The 18,856-nt window shown below is 40.2% G+C and overlaps 1 protein-coding gene across 1 annotated transcript in view; it reads right to left on the bottom strand.

Moving 5' to 3' along the window:
• Window positions 1-15,901: 15,901 nt before the first annotated feature.
• SLC35F1 (solute carrier family 35 member F1) overlaps window positions 15,902-18,856 on the bottom strand; it is a 149,277-nt gene continuing 146,322 nt past the window's right edge. The window contains exon 8 of the mRNA XM_069851200.1: window positions 15,902-17,293. Within this exon, the coding sequence (XP_069707301.1) occupies window positions 17,069-17,293 (225 nt within the window). The 3' untranslated portion in view covers window positions 15,902-17,068. The remainder of the gene's footprint in view (window positions 17,294-18,856) is intronic.

Raw genomic sequence — 18,856 nt, 5'->3', positions numbered from 1 at the left:
AGTGATTTTCCCTGACAGGTTTGCTCATTATCTTTTCTGACATCCACACAATATGGGAAGCTGAGTGCAATCAGTGCAGCATTTTGCTGAGTTATACAGCGGGTGAGTCACTTTGGAATATGTTGACTCACTGCTCACCTTTCATTGGTTCCTTTGACGTTCTGGCAAGATGGACTTTGTGGAAGTCCTCCGAAGTAATACATATTGGGTGAAAGACAGAGTCTACAACTGTGAAAAGGGAAATAGAGAAGTTGCACTTTCTCGACAGTGACAGAGCTCATCTGAAGATAAGCGATGCTAACTCAAATGGGGTCATCTACAGATTTTACTTATTTTGCCTTTTTTTTTTTGTTTTGACCTTCCCCCTCCCAAATCTTCTTTATGTAGCCTTTGAAAAGCCTATGATGGAATGATACCATAACGTTAACAATTACAGAATGTAAAGAGCCGTAGTGAGCTATATCATCTGAAAGTTGTTTGCAAGAAACTGAGGTATATATTAACATCATGACTTGCACATTCTCATTTGAACACTGGCTATACAGTTGAGAGAGCAAAGAAAATACTTTCTGTGATAAAGACCAATTTTACTTGCACTGAAAAATACTTTACCCAAAAGACCTCTTCCTGGTATGAGTAGGATACTTAGATCTGTATTTCATTGGATCAGCCGTGGGCTTATTTCTAAAGAGACCTGTTTGTATGAGTCCAGAATGAAGGGACTCAGGTGTGTAGCTCGAGAAGCAGATTTACACATTGAAAAGATGCTCACTACAGTCTAAGCCTTTTTTCTTTTTGGCAATAATTAAGCTCAATAAACTGCAGGAGTTTCCCGACTTGGTAAAACCCAGACAAGAGTTACGTGGCATTACTGATATGGGACAGCAAATATTGTCTTAGGATATGAAATACAGTGAACATAATGCACATAATCTGAAAAATCACAGCTCATTGCTGTCTTCTAATGAGGTTTTCCAGTTTTGCCAGAAGAGGCTTCCTCAACAAGAGAGCAAAAGTCTGAACTGTTTATGTTTTTTTAATAGATACCACAACTGTTAGACACAGCTTCTTCAAAATCTAATACTGCAATATATACCTTGACAGGCTTAATCTTGGGATAAACAGCACTAAACATAATGTAATTAACAGCTATTTCCATTTAGCATGAAAGCAATAACTTTAATTCAATTCTAAACAAGAAAATTAATAACTATGGAAATTTCAGCTAGTCAGCCCTCAAGATGTAGTTAAACAGAGAGTTTCCTTTTCCATTGTGGAAACAGTCCGAGGCTCTTGAGACCTGTTCATCCGGGCCCCAAGAAATACCACTTCCAATAAAGTTAATCTAAACACAACAATCTGATAGCTTATTGACAGTGCAGCCTAATCAAAGAGATTTTCTTACTCCTTCCTTTCTTTCAATTTTTGTTCTTGACAGTTTTTCTTACATTGCTGTAAATGCCCTGACTAACGTGGTTTCTTCATCATGTTTTGGGAAACCATTTTCATTTGATAGGTAATAATTACAAATTTACCTGGAGGCTAAATTTTTTGTTAATTTGTTTAATGCCATTGATTTCAGAATATCTCCCCACCTTGAGACTCAAGCCTTTCAGATACCCAGGCTATGGACAGATAGTGATATTTTACCTACTTGTATAAAGTTAGAATCATAGAATAGTCTGGGTTAGAAGGGACTTTAAAAATCATCTAGTTCCAACCCTAGTCCTATCACTACAAGCCTTTGTAAACATTCCCTCCCCAGCTTTCTTGTAGCCTCTTCAGGTACTGAAAGGTCTCTATAAGTTCTCCTCAGAGCCTTCTCTTCTCCAGGCTGAACAACTCCAAATCTCCCAGCCTGTCCTTGTATGGTAGATGCTCCAGCTCTCAGATCATCTTTGCAGCCCTCCTCTGGACCCATTCGAACAGTTCCATATCCTTCTTACATTGAGGATTCCAGAACTGGATGCAGTACCCCAGATGAGGTCTCCCAAGAGAGGAATAGAAGGGCAGAATCACCTCCCTCGACCTGCTGGCCACACTTCTTTTGATGCAGCCCAGGATACAGTTGGCCTTTTGGGCTGTGAGCACACATTGCAGGCTCATGTTGAGCTTCCCATTGACTAGCACCCCCAAGTCCTTCCCTGCAGGGCAGCTCTCAGTCACATCATCCCCGTCGTCTACTGAAACCGGGGATTGTCCTGACCCAGGTGTAGGACCTTGCACTTGGCCTTGTTGATTTTTTTTTATTCTTTTGCCTGAAACCAATCTTTCCACATTTCAGGCATTCCTGACAGTCCCTGAAGACTTCCTAACTTTTCATCAATTACTTAAATTTGCCAGAGTCAGTTCTTTGAAAGTCAGAGATCAGAGCCTAGTATTGGTGTAACTGTACACAAACCAGTCCAGGCTGACCTCTGCTTAACCACATTATGCAGCATATAATCTGAGGAAGCTACAAATCTTTGAGAGGTTTTTTGGTTTGTTTGGTTTTTTTTGGGGGTGGTGTTAATTATTATTTTTTAACAAGAAAAATTGTTATCATAGAGAACTCTTTCTTCTCCTCAGTTTTTCTCATAATCTGACATTGAACAGCAGATTTTTACTCTCTGAAAGATATTGCTGTTGTTAAATGGAATTAAACAAACTTCAGAACTGAAGGGTGTGTGATAGAAAAATAGAAGAAAAACATTAAGAAAGTAGAAAAGGTTTCTAGTAGTGTTTGTTATGCACATAATATAAGATTGCAATTAGCTGCTCAACTCTCACTTTAAGAGGTCCTACAAAAACAGTGTCAGAAGACAAATGATCAATTGTCCTGAATATACAGTATAGAGAAGTGACACTAATGGCTATGACAAATTGTTATCTAAGGAGACTGTCTTTAAGACTTTAACTCAGGTCCAAAGCCTTACATAACCCTGCAATGTACTCTAAACACATAGGATGAATTAATCTTTATTTAATGAAGTCAAGCAGACAGCTCTCGTAACACCTTATGCCCATGCATCAGTCATCGAGCTTTTTTTGGCAAACCACAGGCATGCATCATTAATTGAGAGAAAAAGAGCACAGCCATTTAGCAAGAGTTAATTCAAACAGTTCAGGTAACAGATGCGATGTCCTAGCTACTGCCACCGTTCCCCGAGCACACATCAGAGCCGTCTTGGTAACAGCAGTATGCACATAGCCACTACTTCTGCCTTGTACCTTACGTTCATATCTCTCTCTTGAAGAAGCTCTCTTTTCTCTGCCAAGAGCTATTAGTGCTGTGTTTTGGGGACCTCATTCTTTGTGATAAGGGACCTGCTGGAATACAATACATGGAAACCACAGCTAGAGAGGACTAGTTTGACCCAGACCTTACGTTATTGTGGAGTCAATGTTTAGGTAAGGCACACATGTAACCAAAGGACTTCTGACTCCCAGGTCAGACATAGCCTCCTTCTACCTTCCATCACCTCTTCTCTCCAATATCCTCATTTTTCATAGCATGCATTTTTATTCTCACTTCTCCCCTGCTGTTGTTGCCTCTGCCCCTTAATAAACAGTTATGTAGCATTTGAAGTGTACATGTTGATCAAGCATCCATATAGGGGGCTACTGCATATCCTTGCATGACTGGAGAGAAAGAGAGAAGATGCATACAAGGTCTGACACAAAAAAAGCCGATACTAATCTTATAGCTCGGAAACCAAGAGTGGGAGGGGAGAGATAGATGTTTGTAGAACATGTTGTAACCTGTCACAGTGCGACAAGGCTCAACTCAATCACTTCACTCAATATGAGTGTTTGCGTGTTCAAATATAAATGTTTTCTTACCCTTGGTCAGAAAACATGGGTGTGCAAGACTGAAGAGAGTTAACATCAAGGCAATGTGCCAGCCCACAGTACTCTGTCTGTGAAACAGTTTTTAGCTAATAACATCGTCACTATGCTTGAGCACCCACCCAAGTCAGTGCTAAAAGGAACTAATTTTTTTGTTGGTAGAAGCTGTGAAAGCAAAAATGACAGAGATCCTCAACAGCCTTTCAGAAAATGATCTGCGAAATTGCTCTGAATGTTGGCAGCAGCATATGCAATTGTGTGTCAACTCAGAAGAGAACTATTTTGTAGGCAGTCATAGCTGATTTTCTTAATTGGCTAAATAAAAAGAGTTACGGGCATAGTCCCTTTTTCTTTTTTTTTTGTTGGAGCTTGTATATACATGCCCTTTCGTATAAAGAATATAGTCCTTCCTCTATCCCATAAGAACAAAGAAGAAAATCAGATGCTAGATGTTGCATCGCATAAAAATGCAGGAAGTCACATTTTCAAGAGCTGCTATGTACGTTTGCAGTTTTATTACACACTCAACATATAAAATCAGTTAGAAAAACGATTTTTGTTGACTTGTTTCCATCTAAATGTCAAGTGTCAGTAAGGCTCAAATACTGTTCATTAAGGCTCAAGGTAGCTAAACTTTCACTAAGAAAAGATTCTGTACCTAAGTATTCGAATTTTCCACTGCATTTCTATTAAAACCATTCATATTTATAGGGCACTAAGGCATTCACTCATGAATTTCTTAAGGAATAAATCCTCTGTTTGAATAATTGCAAATGAAATGTTAAATCCTGAAATTCAATTGCAGTTTGAGTTTTCACTGCAAGCCACAATATCCGAAACCCTGAGTAACAGTAAAACTGAAAATCTACACAGCAATTTAATCTCCATGGAGAAAGGAAACTTCAGATTCAGCACAAGCATTTCTCTCTTAAAATTAAGCATGTCTTGTTGGGATTTCTAATCCCCCATTTTAACTCTACGTTAAATATTTTGATAGAATGAATAGTGTTTTCAAACCATATAATTTTGACGTCAAAATAAAAATATCCAGCAACGACAAAAGAAAAAAAATGCAAAGCCACCATTTGATCACATAGAATTGCTTTCCCTCCTTCTTATCTGCTGCAGAAGCAAGAACAAAGTGTGATTGATCTCATAAGCGCTGTACCCAAAGAACAACCTTTAAGGAGTAACTACTTTAATTAAACCAAGACGAACAGCAGCGTTTCTTCAGGACAAAACCACACGCCCATTGGAATGAGGGGTGGATTCAGGACTGCGGAGTTCACCGTAGTTAAGAACAGAGATGAACAGCTCTGGTGGGAAGAGACTGAGCAAGACTTAAGCCATGCTGTCACATATAAGATTATGTCAACAGACAGTTTAATCTGAACAGATAAGACTGATCTGAACTTGAGAAGAGGGTTTGGAAGTCGCTGACATTCACTGGTATATGAACAAATGATATATGAACAAATGTACCCACAGCTAAGATGCAGAATGAAGAAAGAGATGCAGAAGGAAGCTGAGAGAAAGCAAGTAACGAATTAAATTCTCCAAGATTTACAGGAGACCTGGAGAGAAAACAACTGAGAGCATTCAGAGAATAAATTAAAAAGGGAAGAAACAAATCAAAGGAATGACAAATTTCTAGATCTCAAGAGAGTATGTAGTTGCCAAAGAAACTCGCTGAGTGATGTCAAGGTGATTACCAGTGAAACAGGGAGAGAAAGTGCAAGATAAGAGATGTGGTCACAAAGATATTGCCAAGGGCTGGGGAAGAGCCATCCTGAAGTTACAGCAACACCTGGCAGCAGGGCAGAAGGCAAAGCAATTAGTACTGCCCACACAGCATTTTGCACAACGCACCTCTAGAGAAGGTCAAAATTTGCAGCTGTTGTCAAACAGCTTTCTCTAAAAGTTGTACCGTGCGTATGGATGCCTGAAGGCATCATCAGGGGATTTAAATGGGAGGATAGCATCTAATGAGAAAGCCCATTTAAAGACAAACATCAGTTGACAGCTGAAGAGAGGAATACATTTGAAGAGTAAACTGTCTGTACACTTTTGTAGCAGTTCTATTTCCTTTTTAAATGCTGAAATGCAAAACATATTAGCGTGCTCTTATTTTAAAATATAATACATAAAATATCACACATACATTGAAGAAACAGGTATAAATGTGAAAATCTTAGTAAGAACAATTTAGCATTTATGGTATTAGTTTTAAATACAGCAGTACATTTAGATTTCAAGAGCTATGCCATATAAAATTGGGAAAAGGACAGATGTATTTTACTTTGTTTATAATTTTCAGTTGTGTCCTTTAAGGGCCTTCAAGAGTGTGGGACTTCAATATCCCAAGCAGAGATATAAACACACAATGGAATTTAAATCACGGCAGTTTAAACTACTAAATCACCACGGTGGCAAGACACAGAAAGAAGACTTGGCTCTGCCATCACACAAACGACAGTAAGAAGAAAGTATGAAGGTCGCATGGGCATGGTACAACTGTCAGCCACAAGACACATGGAGCAACACTATATACAGCTCTCCTGTATACAAGCTTTTACATATAGCCCTGCGAGCGTAATAGAAGCATTCGGATCCACCTGTAAGTACCAAGTTTCTCCATGCGACAAGTCTAAAATCTTAGACTTTGCAAGAAACAAAGCAAATATTCTTTCTTTTGAAGTGCTACGGGATAGCACAAATATCTACAGTGTGCAGTATACCTGCCACATCCTCAACAGGCTGAAAAATATTTTTCCTTGTATCTATGTAATATAAATACAAATAGTGGTGTATTAACTGATAAAGTGAAAAAATCACCTTTTCATATACAAAGGCCAGGTAACTGATGGCCTTCAGGTCCTCAACTGTAAGTGAAAGGCCCCTGCAGAAAAATTTGTTCTGTGGTGCTGGGTATAAACACTATTACTTCAGAACTGCAGTAGCTCCCACAGAAGATGAGCTTTCATGCCCAGCAGGTGCTATTGCAATCTGGGGCCAGTTCTGCATAGACACCTTGTATTCCTTTGGCACTCATCAATGGATGGTGTAACAGCCTGGTTAATTTTCCATGCAGCACACCTTTTATTCCATGGATATCAGAATGCTCAAGCATTTTAGCTGTGCTATTTTTTCCAAGTGCATTAGTTCCTCATTAGTGGTTGTAAGCTTCTGTTCAGTGTGCTCTCCTATGTGCTGCGTCACTCTTTTTTCTTTATCAAATCTGTGTATCAAAACGGACCCCTTAGGCTCTATTATTAAAGACTGACACATCACTAGGCCTAGGAAGAGGAGCCCAGAGCAATTGTGGCTTTACTACTTCATGAACCCACAGCCACAGAGGCAAAACCAGCATGAGAGGCCCACAGAGCCCCAGAAGTTTTTCTCTCTATCTATCTTTCTCCTCACCTTTTTCATTCCTGCAGAACGAGAAAGAAGTGACACATTTCTTGCATAGCGCTGTTCCAAGCCAAATACAAGGCACGCAGGAGACAAATGTTGAACATAAGATCTGGGAGTTGCTTTTGTCCAGAAATGTTGATATAACAAGATTGAATTATTTTGTAAGGCTTAAAATTCTTTCAAACAAAATATTTTTGAAATAACAAACAGAAAGTGCCAAGCATTTCTCATTAAATTGAGGCGTCTGTGGCAAACTCCAGGTGCTCCTCTTACAGAGCCTCAAATATACTTACCAATTGCCATTCAGCTTTTGCAAAGAACAGTAAGAAGACAGCCAGTATCAACACTGTGAAATACAGAAAACCAAACTAGGGTGAGTTATTTTCCCTCTGCTCAGACATACTGACTACTTCTCATGTTCACAGAGATGCCATCTCCCCAGAACACAAATGTACAAGACCACAAGTTTTCCCTCATACATTTAAATACATTTTAAAAACTCAATTTGAGGCAGGGCTATTGGTAGGGAAAAAAAACCCAAACATCAACAAGCAAGACAACAAGGATACCTTGTCTGACAAGAATTAAGTTCCTTTCCATACTAGTGTTCTTGTTCGAGGAATTATTCTTCTGTCTTTAATATCTGGGAAGGATTATTCATTGGCTTTGGCAGTGTTTTAGATTAGGTACACACACCCAAGGCAAACGCTCCAAGATACAGCTTCTAAAGAGGAGACACCTACAAACACAACTCCTTTTTATTGTCACTGTGATTTCAGAGGGTGGTAAGGAAGATAGGACAGTGGGAGCCCCCAGGTGAAGCACTGCTGTGTGGGAAGGCAAGCAATTAAGCATTAAAAGCTAGTAGGAATAGCTAAGAGAAGAAATCCCTGCATTCTCTTGTTAGCAGATTGTGGTGGGGACCTGTTGCTTTATAAAGTCATGAGAGAAGTCTGCAGTGAAGGACAGGTGCTGCCCTTGAGGAGATCAGAGCAGAACACATTCTGCCTGCACTTGGTACTGATCAAGGGGAGAGCTACACCCTTGGGCTTTGCAGTGTTTAGATAGCAGGTGGGATCATGAACTTCTCTCCCACCCCTCTTCTGCCTCTTAAATATCCCTCCAGGTCACAGCCCTTCTGCCCCTAGTTTTTCTCTCCTTCACAACTCATGGTTTTTCTTCAACACTTTTCCATCCCAAGAGACTCTCTCTCTTTATTTTTCAGCCCATAATCATCACTTTTCTCTCTTCCTCTGCTGTGTCTTTCCCTTTCATAATGGTGATCCTTCTCCCTCACCATCACAAGGGCTGCAGGAGTCTGGATCTGGCCTTGCAGACACCTTCCTGTCTTGACTGTTTACTGTGTGAGCGAAGTGAAGGACTGAATTTCATGCAACTAAAAGTCTCTCAGGCTTCCGAAGCCTTTTTTTTGGCCCTTGCATATCTCCATGTTACTCTGCCTCAAACATCGATGTAGAAAACATCTCTTGGTGCAAAAAGCATGGCAAACTCACAAGAAAGAAGCATGAGTTAAAATGTGAGTGCTATGTTGTTTTTTATGCAATTACTTTCTTTGGCTCAGCAGCTTACAGCAATAATTCTAACTAAAGTAAACCTGTGGAAGGTGCCAGGCTGCTGGCTCTGTTGAACATGGCCCTACACTGAGAAACAAAATTTGAATTTGAGCAGTTGCAGCAGCACAAGCTTTCTCATGCTGTCTTGAGCAGACATCTTTCTGTTTTCCACACCCAGAGGAAATAAAGAGAAAGAGCTCGGCTGCATCTGTGTCTCCATCCTCTCTCACAAACTGAGGTCTGTGGTAGAAGTGAAGATTTAGGCTTAGGGGCTGAGTATCTGCAATCCTGCTCCCAGTCTGTGGTGACAAATGCCAGTTCAGCTGCAGTTCATGTTTGCACCACGCACAGCTCAAAGCAGTCACTTGTGCACCGAGAAAGAGCTGTGAGCTATCACTGTCATATCTTGGATAATTCTGCCCCCTCTTTTTTTCCTCCCTTTTTTTTCTCTCTCTGTCTCCCTTTTTTTGTTTGGTTTTTTTTTTTGGGGGGGGGTGTGTTTTGTTTTTTTAACAGAATTAAGCCTTTCTTTGGTGTGACCAACTGCAGAGAGGCTGGAAAGGGAAAGACGAGCTGCAGGAGAGAAGACAATCCCCATGTATGTGAATGGATTGCCAATGCCATCTCTGTAAATAATTCAAGTAATTACAAGCTGGAGAGGCATTTTGCTTTTTGTTTGCCTTCTTCATCAGGAATGGATGATGTTTGTTACTGTCACTTGCTCAGCTCAAATGCCACTTTACAGCCTGAAAGAATATGGCTTCTTCTGTTACTTACTTGTTAGAACCAATGACTTCAAGGATACTCATAGCTCATCCTCCACCAGTCACCCTTCTTAATTTCAAAGTCAGAGACAGCTTTAATGAGTAAGTTTTCACCTTCTCTGTAAGTCAAAAATACATAATTTTTTCAAATCTCCTATGACTAGTTGCATATCGGTTTACCATTGGATGAATATCATATAGCAGCATTGGAGGGCATTTAGAATTATTTCTTTTTTATCTTCAGTTACAATAGAGCAGTTACAATCTGACATTCATACAGATACTGAAAGAACCTTCTGTTCAAATATTCTATGACCAGTTGCCCCACATCAAAGCCAGAAGCCCATTTTGCTGGACTACATAAGCAGCAAAACAGCAATGTGCTTGTCTGAGAGGTCAGAGAGCAGGCAGAGGACCCCTACTATGGGAGCACAATGGGAGGGAGAGGCAGGACAGCCAAAGGACTTCATGTGAATGAATTCATTCAGGTCAGGGATTCAGATGGTAGTGTGACTAACTTGGAGCAAAAGGGCAGGGAAGATGAGCTTAGCAGCTGCATTGACCATAGGGAGACTGGTGGATGGTGACTTGGGGGAAAAAACACTGTCAGACAATCTAGGTAATTGAGCACAGGTACTAGGAAGCTAGGTGCTATGCTTTTATTTCAGCACATACTTGCTTTACTTTAAACCCCTATTTCCTATTGTTGTATAGCTCAAGACTAAAGTATTAAGTGTCAAATCTGGAGGGTTGTGTGTGTGTTCAAATGCTTTGCTGGCCATTGTGGCTCACTTGTACTGTTAGTCCTACCACAGGAGGTGGTGTGCTCAGAGGATGAAATGTCAAAGCAAGTCCTGCAGCACTAATATTCCTCGTCAATTTGGTTGTTAAATACAACCTGCTGAATGGAAGCTGAAGTATGGAAAATTTGAACTGCATTAGTTTTAAATTAATAAAGTTGTCATCCTGTATTGTGGATGCTCTTTTTTTTTCTTGTATTTAAGTGTAGTCTCACAGAGGAAGCATAGGGATATAAAGACTTATGAAATCCACTCCAATGGTTGCATATGTGTGGCCTATTTAACATCTGCAAATCTGTTTAATGCCAAGAACTACATTAGATAATTCAAGTCAAAGCTCACCGGGAGTCACGTAATGAGACTGTTCAGATTATTGTGGTGGTTAGTCCATTCCCTTCCCCCTTCTAACTTATGAATTTCATTTAGGCAATCAGTCATTTTAAGAATATGCAAAAGCTGGGTGCTAGTTTGTTATGGATCTGGCAAGAAGCCAGGCTTCTGTAACACTGGCTTCTATCGGCAGCGGGAAGTTAAATATGCACAACCTTGCACCACATTGATCTGCGCTCTGGGCTCACAGGTGTTCTGCACCTGTAAGAATCCAAGCCTACCAACTGTTAGTCGCTATTCCGTATGCAAAGTGTCTCTAGCATTGTACTTGAACCACTTGGCATTTCAGTGCTCAACGATCATGTAAACTTGGCACATGTTAATGATCTGTCTATGCTTTGATAAAGCATCAAATATAAGAAATCCTCCATTTAACCACGGTAAATCCAATACTTTGCCTGACAAGCATGCAAATATTTCACATGGGAAGGAGGGGAAGATTTCATACTAGCAACTTTGCAGTTATGTTAAAATTGGATGAGCCCGTTGCTATCAAGTGTGGGGAATAAAATGCAATAGTGACTATAAATAATGTATTTACCAGTGAGGAATTAATAATGCATTATTAAGATCAGGGTAGCACCAGCCAGTTGCTTGAGGGCATTGTACATAATGAGGTCACACAACAGTCAACTACAGCTAAAGCTTATAAATCAGAATCTAAGTAGAACAAAAATTATAAATCCAATAAAGTCACCTAGTCTCAAATTACAACTATTTATATAGTACATAGGATTGACAGTATCTGTATGCGTTAAAAGATTCTGCAATGTTAGACTCTCCATAAAGGGCCAAACTCTGATCTCACAAATACCAGAGGAACTCAGTGTATAATTTTTGATTAAAAATGGAACTTCTAGGATAAGAAAAAAAATGCCTCCAAATAATAGTGAATTGGAGGAGGAGGAAAACATGACCAATACTCCTACACTAATGTCATCATCACTGCTACGTTGCTGGTGTTTGGTACCCATTTTGCAATTGCTGTGGGAACTGGTCTTTGGCTATACAAGCAGAGGTATTCCCTTTTACAAAAGTCTGGCATATTTTTTCCTATATTTGGAGCAGAGTTAATAAAACAACTGTTATAACTGTAAAAAGAATTGCATCCTTATTTGTATGCCAGAGTATATTGCTGTTAAGCATTCAGCTTTGGATTTGTAGTATTTTGGAGAAATAGTTCTAAATAAACAAAAAACAAGGGAGAATGGTAGGATTGAGCTGATTGAGTGTCCTTCAGTGTTGAAACATGTTTGATTTAAGCACGGAAGGATCCATTAATGCCTATTTATGATCTATTTTTAGAGTAATTCCAAGTAATTACTATTCATATGACTCAAGCACCCAGGCTGAATTCTAACCAGGCAATAAAAGAGTTTTGTAATGCCATAGGGACTCTTGGGCAGATTTGGAAGAAAATACAAATCAACTGTTAGCATGATAAATCCATGCACACTAACTCCATTTCTGAGGCTCCACTTCCGAAGCTCTTGGTAACTTAGGAAACAGTCACACTGGAAAATCAGACACAAAAAAGCACATGGATGCAGCACTGCTGGCTTTGTAATGTCTGTGACTCTGTGTAGTTACAGTGCAGGGAGAGGCTGGAAATGAGATCACCGGTCTCCATTACCTTTTTCACTCTCAGCAATGAAGTACGTGAGAAATACTGATGCAAAATTTCCTGCTGAGACATCAGGCAAAGAGAGATGAGCAGATGCAAATGCTGGCAAAAGCTCTTACAGGTGAACATGGTCACAAAATCCCTTGCTTTCATACACTCGGGATCTTCTTTTCCTTTCTTCCCTTGTGGACTTTAAAAAAGCCAGTCTCAGTTTCTTCCTTTCCCAAATTCTGCTCCTCCTGACACCCCTGTTTTCCCTGTTGTCTAAGTTTCGTATGCATCCTTTCTTTTTCTGCTTCAGGACTCTCCAGGGAATGGTGCTGCAGCACAGGGCAGAGCAGCCCTGCACAGGAGGGAGGAGTGGGTAAGGCAGCTGCAGACACTCTGTAATCTCTGCCAGATAAACTCGTCAACACCATACGTCAACACCATACGTGTGTTGCTCCGGATTAATTCTAGGATGATTAACCCATTCAGGAAGACAGTGCGGGGAGTGCTTTTGAGTCCAAATGAGGGCAATGAATACCAGGATACCTGAGCTAGCCATAGAGGAATGGCAGGCTAAGTAAGAAAGAGGGTTCTGGAGCTGCTCCTCAGGTGTGACACCTACTAGCACCTGTGTTTAGACGCTTTGGAAGGTGCTGAACGTTAACCAACTCATAACAGAAAGAAGTCCTAAGCAGAGCATAAAATTATGCCCTGCAGTCAATATTTACACTTCAGAAAAACAGTTTCAGGCTAAGAAAACAGAAAGAGAACAGGCAAAGAAACTAATAGCCCCGCTTTCATAAAGCATTTATTTTTTTTTTATTTGAAAACATTATACAGGCATTACATTGCCACAGCCAGTCCATAGAGGTGCATGCAAATATCAAAATGGAGAAAGGTTTGTTCAGCTTTTTGATGCAGGATTTGGGGTTGGGATTTTGTTTTCTTGGTTTTGGTTCATCTTTCCATCTGCAGTGTCAAGATTAGTGTGCTTTATTATGGCATTTAACAATAAAATCCTACCCATGGGGTAAAATTTATATTTGTAGCTAGCTCAGGAATACTAAATGGTTTTTAAAAAAAGGAAAGAAAACAAACTACACGCTTGTCAAAATGTTAATAGCACAAGTTAGCAATCTCTACACTATACATCAAAACTTCTTCTTATGACACAGTGGTGCAAAATTTTCAGTTGCTTGGTCTGTCATTGTGTGTTTTTAAAGTTTGTAGCTGGAACAAAGGCAAGGTCTGTCTCCCAGTGAAGGTTTTCAGCTAGTGGCAGAAAATTACATCAGTCTTGCTGAGGGCTGCTCAGACCCAGCAGTATAACAGAGTTTCAGTTTGTTCAGGCAAGGAGCTATACAGAGCTAGAGATGTCCTACACAACAGGGAGAGTAGCTGCTGGTTAGATAGCTGAACCTTTGCCGGTGCATACTGAGGCCTCAAACTGCAGAAAACAAGCAGGTAAAAGCAATGTTTTCCTTTACCAGACCTCAGTTTTTCAGTCAACAGTTACTTGTAAAGCTATACTGCTGTGTTTCTTTGAGGTCCACCCAGTGCTAGCACCCTGGTGCTTATGCAAGTACCCACCTTCGTTAACAGGAGACACGTAGTGAAATAGCCCCACTTTGCACATCAACTCCTCCTGTACAAGTAACACAGGGGGTGGTGGCTGGGTGCAGAGGGCACACCGGAATATTCATACCTTATTTCCATACAACAGAGCTTTTTAAAATAGCCTATAGAAATTGCTTTAGATGGCACCTCTCAACCACCCGTGGATCACAAACCTTTGTAAGTAGAAACTCCCTGCCCAGTGAACTGGCTGGGAGATGCCTCCTACCCAGCTGTTTCTGAGAAGACTCTAACAAACATCTACAAGTTAGTGTCAGGAAAACGAAAAAGGGGAGGCAGGAGGACTACAAACATTTGGCTTAAAAATAAATACCAGTAATGAAATTAATCAAAACAATTATGTGAAAGGAAGGAATTGTAAACATGAAACAAACACGCACACACGCAATCCTCAAAGGCCTCAAGACCAACATGGGGACTAATGTTCAGAGAAAGGTATTTAATTGGTATAAAAGGTAGCAAAAAAGACTGAGATGACAGGTGCCTGACAGTGTGCCCTCAGGCACCTGAGGCAGCCATGGTGGTTATAACCAAAGACCCTGCTACTGGGAAATGTATGAAACCCACCTGAAGTTGAAGCCCTCCCAGTGCTTGACCTGAGGATGCTTGCTGGCCCCATTGCACAAGGGCTTTACCTGACCATGCACTTCCCACCTGGAATTCCACCTCACAGACCTGACCGTGAAGTGTCGGGTAGTCACATTTTTGAGTGGTTTTTATTTTTTTTTGTTTCTTCGAATCCCGTAGAATTTAGATTTTCCTTAACATCCCCAGAATACAGACTCTGTTTCTCTGTGGGACCTGTGGGAATCGTTTTTTGGTTATTATTTTAATCCTCAATGGTTTAAGAGAAAAAGCTTGGAAACATGAGGACTAAAAGCATTAAATAAATAGAATGCATGGAAAAAAAATCATACATTTGTTATGAGTTTAAAACGCAGTCATCTTAATCAAAGCTTTTGGGATGGTTTTGGGCACGGTTTGGCAATCTGCAGACACTTCCATCAGCTGCAGCAGGATCGTGGCAGACAGTCTAAACACAGTGGGACAGAAATCACCTCTTCTCCTTCTCCACAGCAAGAATAAGATGCAACATACTTCTGCAGTTCAACAGCATTTTGGCATTTGCCACTTCATGTGTATTATGCATACATTCTACTCCCAGTCTGCCTCAGGGAAGTCCCTTCCTTATTAAAGCAAAACAGGACTACAGAAGAAGAATGTTACCTCAGCAGAAATTCATCCTGCTTGGATGAACTGTGTGGCCTTTCCAGTTTCCAGGGTACAGATTGATTTTTTTTTCCTTTTTTAAACAGAAATAGCTAAGTTGTATTTTTCAAATGTGAAGCCCTGCATTTTCACTCAAGACAGACTTCTTCAGCTGAGTAACATTCAAATCAAATTAATCTTCTTTGCCCGCAAGCAAAATATTCATCAACCCTGCCATAAACTCCATTTCCAAATACAATGAATGTATGCACGCTATTGTGTACTTCTTAATTTCCTTACTTCAAGATCCTGAAGCATTTTAAAATAACTTGGTCCCATAACACCCCTGTGAGGTAGGTAAAATATCATTCCCATATATACAGATTGGGAAACTCAGCCACACAGAGGTAAGTTATGCCCAAGGTCAGAGATATGGCAGATCTGTGAATAAAACCAAGCTCTCCTGGATCCCTCTCCTACCTGTTATACAAAAGATTATCTTTGCTTCCTTAATTTTTAATTAAAAATAGATGATGAATGTTGAAATAATGATTTCCTTTTATTCGGCTCTCAGAAGAGCAAACATACGTGCAGAGATGGATTTTTCATAATGGTGTCCAAGATTTCCCCTACTCTGATAATGCTCGTGGAGCAGAAGTACAGTTGTTTTCACATGTCCCCAGGAATCTAAGAAAACTGCTGAATTCTTCTACTAGTTTTATAGTTAATGAAAAATAATTGGCTGCACCCTGCCAATATGAATGCCTTTGCACTACTGCAGCAACACCAGCAGATGGTCCAGTCTTTCTGCTCATGAATTCCTTGCTTAATCTCCCTGATTTTTACAATTAGTAGGTTTTGGTGGAAACATTGACTTATCACTACTGTTAGAATAATGAACCATAGGAGACTAAGAAAACCAGAACAGCAGAAGGTGCTCTCAATGCACTGAGTATCTAAAATAAGTGCCCTGATTCACATGATACGTCATCTTACCATGGAGAGGTACAATACATAGGAAACTAGAAAATGCATTTTCTTTTTACAGATTAAAATTTAAAAAGTAAGAAAACTGTGTTAGTCACGACTACAGAGAAACTAACTCTGTGTCACCTGATGCAGAACCTCAGCCGCTAGGAAATCTGCCACGGATCACAGAGAGGTCAATGCTTGAGTACTTCACTTCTGCAAATATAGAAAGGCTAAAATGCTCGCCTTATACCTATTCCTAGAATAGAGACGGATATTGTAAGTTGTCCCTCCTCTGGATTCATGGAACAGATTACCTAGAAAGGGCAACTAGTCAGTTGGCACAGATGAATTTGTTCTTCTTCCCTCACCAAATCCAAGGTGCAAGTAAAAATGTGTCAGGGTTTTGCTACCACGATTGACCCATCTATTTTGTGCAAACAAATCTTAGAGAGAAATTAACAGTGACTGCACAAGTGCATTTGCTGTAAAAAGGCAGTTCCTCCACAACTGGTGTGGCATAGGCATAATATCGCTCAGTGAGTGCAAAACCACCTGTCTGTGAATTTCTTTTTGTAACTTCAGCTTATATGTTGAGTATCTTTCATAGGTAGTTTGACATTAACTGATTGATAAGACAGCAGTTTGTATTGCAAACATGCTGCTCATATCGTAAACGAGGGACTGGCATTTCCTTGCAATGAACACCCTGGAACAATTAATTTGTATTTTTATGACCTTTCCTTATTTGCTACCTTGCAGCTCACTGGTGTAACTGCACCTGGTAAATACCTTTCTCTATGTACAATACAGATATAATGGATATACGAGCTCCATCAAATCATCAGTAGGTGATCAACAGCCCTGGGTTTAAGCAACTCTAACGTGAGGCTCTTCTTCTGTCTCCTGCCCCAGACTGGTGTATGTTACCGAAGGTTCCAGCTGGCCGGTAGCTGGCAGGTCTACAACAGGTCCTGAAGGGTTTCGAAACTGCTTGTACACTCGAGGATCCTGGGCTACATAGGTGGATGTGGAGGAATAGAGCACCAGCCCAACGAGGATAGTGAAGAATGACAACAAGTAAAGTCCTGAAAACTAAGCAGAAATAAGAACAGAGTCATTAAACACAGCACCAGTTATCCTGAGCTCATGAAGACCCACAGACAGGGATAGGCACAGATCCTTGTTTTGGCACACTCTGCATGGAATAAGCCTCCGATCACTGGAATGTATCTTTGAAGGCTGCTTGGTCCCATCAACTCCTCTGTTTTCCCATGGTACAGTCACATTAAATATTGCACAGGTGGGACTTAGGAAAGCTGGGTTGTGGTTATAGATCCAAAGCTGACTTTGTAATGCTGTTGGACAAGCCAACTACTTCTCTGAGCCCAAGTTTCTCTAGCTCTGGTGGACAAATCTGAAGTTAATTACAGCTAAACCACATGTCTGTGATGTATAACACATGCTGTTAGTAATATAAAAATAACATTAAATAAAATTGAAATAAGCATTTAAAACATATATACTTTAAAAATGTATTTTAATAAATTTATTTTAAAATCTGCAGCTCCTTTTGCTTGTAAACAGAAAGCAGATGCTAGAAGATTTAAGGTGAGTTTGGACAGGATGAACTTCAGCTGTGAAACATGCTCTAGGTTGACCTCAAGCAGTTTGAAAGTACTTATGGAGGGCAGTTAACCGAAAGCTCAAGTACACATATTTTGGCACACAGTTCCCCTAGAGCAGAGGTCAGCCAGAATTTCCTGACATACCCAGACTCTGTGAATGGACTAAAGTACAACACAAATAACCTTTTTGGCAATACCTTTTTGGTAGATATAGGCAAAGGCAGGGATTCAAAAGCACAGCCTATTGGATATTAGCTTTAGATCCTGGGTTCCTGCTGTGGGGGACACAAAAATGGCTTTAAGCCCAAATGACTTGTGTCCTGATGCTAGTCTACAAGTTCTTTCTTCTTGCATGCAGTGTATGAGAAGCCATGAAAGACAGATTGCACAACCAGCTTGTTGGTGGGGATATAGAACTGATTTATATTCAGTGGGACTTCGAAAAAGTGCTTGCATTATGCAACTGTTAGAGAGTCGTACTTGAACACCAATAACTAGCTGCAATCTCTTCATGAGCTGCTTTATGAGGTACTATGCTATTCTGCTTAAAGGTATCTTCAAGCCTGTTTTTTAATCCTAACTGACTGCTTTGATGGATGCCCAGTTTGCTTCCTCTGGATCATTTTAGCATGACACAAAACAGATGGACTGGACTAAATTATTTTAGAAGCCTTTTAACAATTCTGATTTTCATATTTAAAGAAATAATCATTGTGGAGAAAGCAAATTATACATAAGCTAACTTTGCAGCAATGTTAATTTATTGCTATTTAATAATCCTACAAAACCTGCATCCAACTTCCTGCCTGAGGAAGCATTTGGCTTCTTTACAGAATCCACAGAATCTTTGACAGCTTTGGACACCTGCGAGTGTGCACATTTTAGAGGGAAAGCACCGTAATGGGGAAAGTTTGAAGTGTGTCAGAAGGATTACAGGATAGGAAGGGTTCTGCTTTGCATCAGTTGTTAATTGCTTTTCTTCCAGGAATGTCACCAGGTCTTCATATGTCACCTGGCAGTATCATAGAAT

This window comes from Phaenicophaeus curvirostris, chromosome 2 (genome assembly GCF_032191515.1).
Source record: "Phaenicophaeus curvirostris isolate KB17595 chromosome 2, BPBGC_Pcur_1.0, whole genome shotgun sequence".
Classification (NCBI taxonomy): domain Eukaryota; kingdom Metazoa; phylum Chordata; class Aves; order Cuculiformes; family Cuculidae; genus Phaenicophaeus; species Phaenicophaeus curvirostris.
The sequence above is the reverse complement of the archived record's forward strand: the minus strand, read 5'-3'. Positions and strand labels throughout refer to the sequence as shown.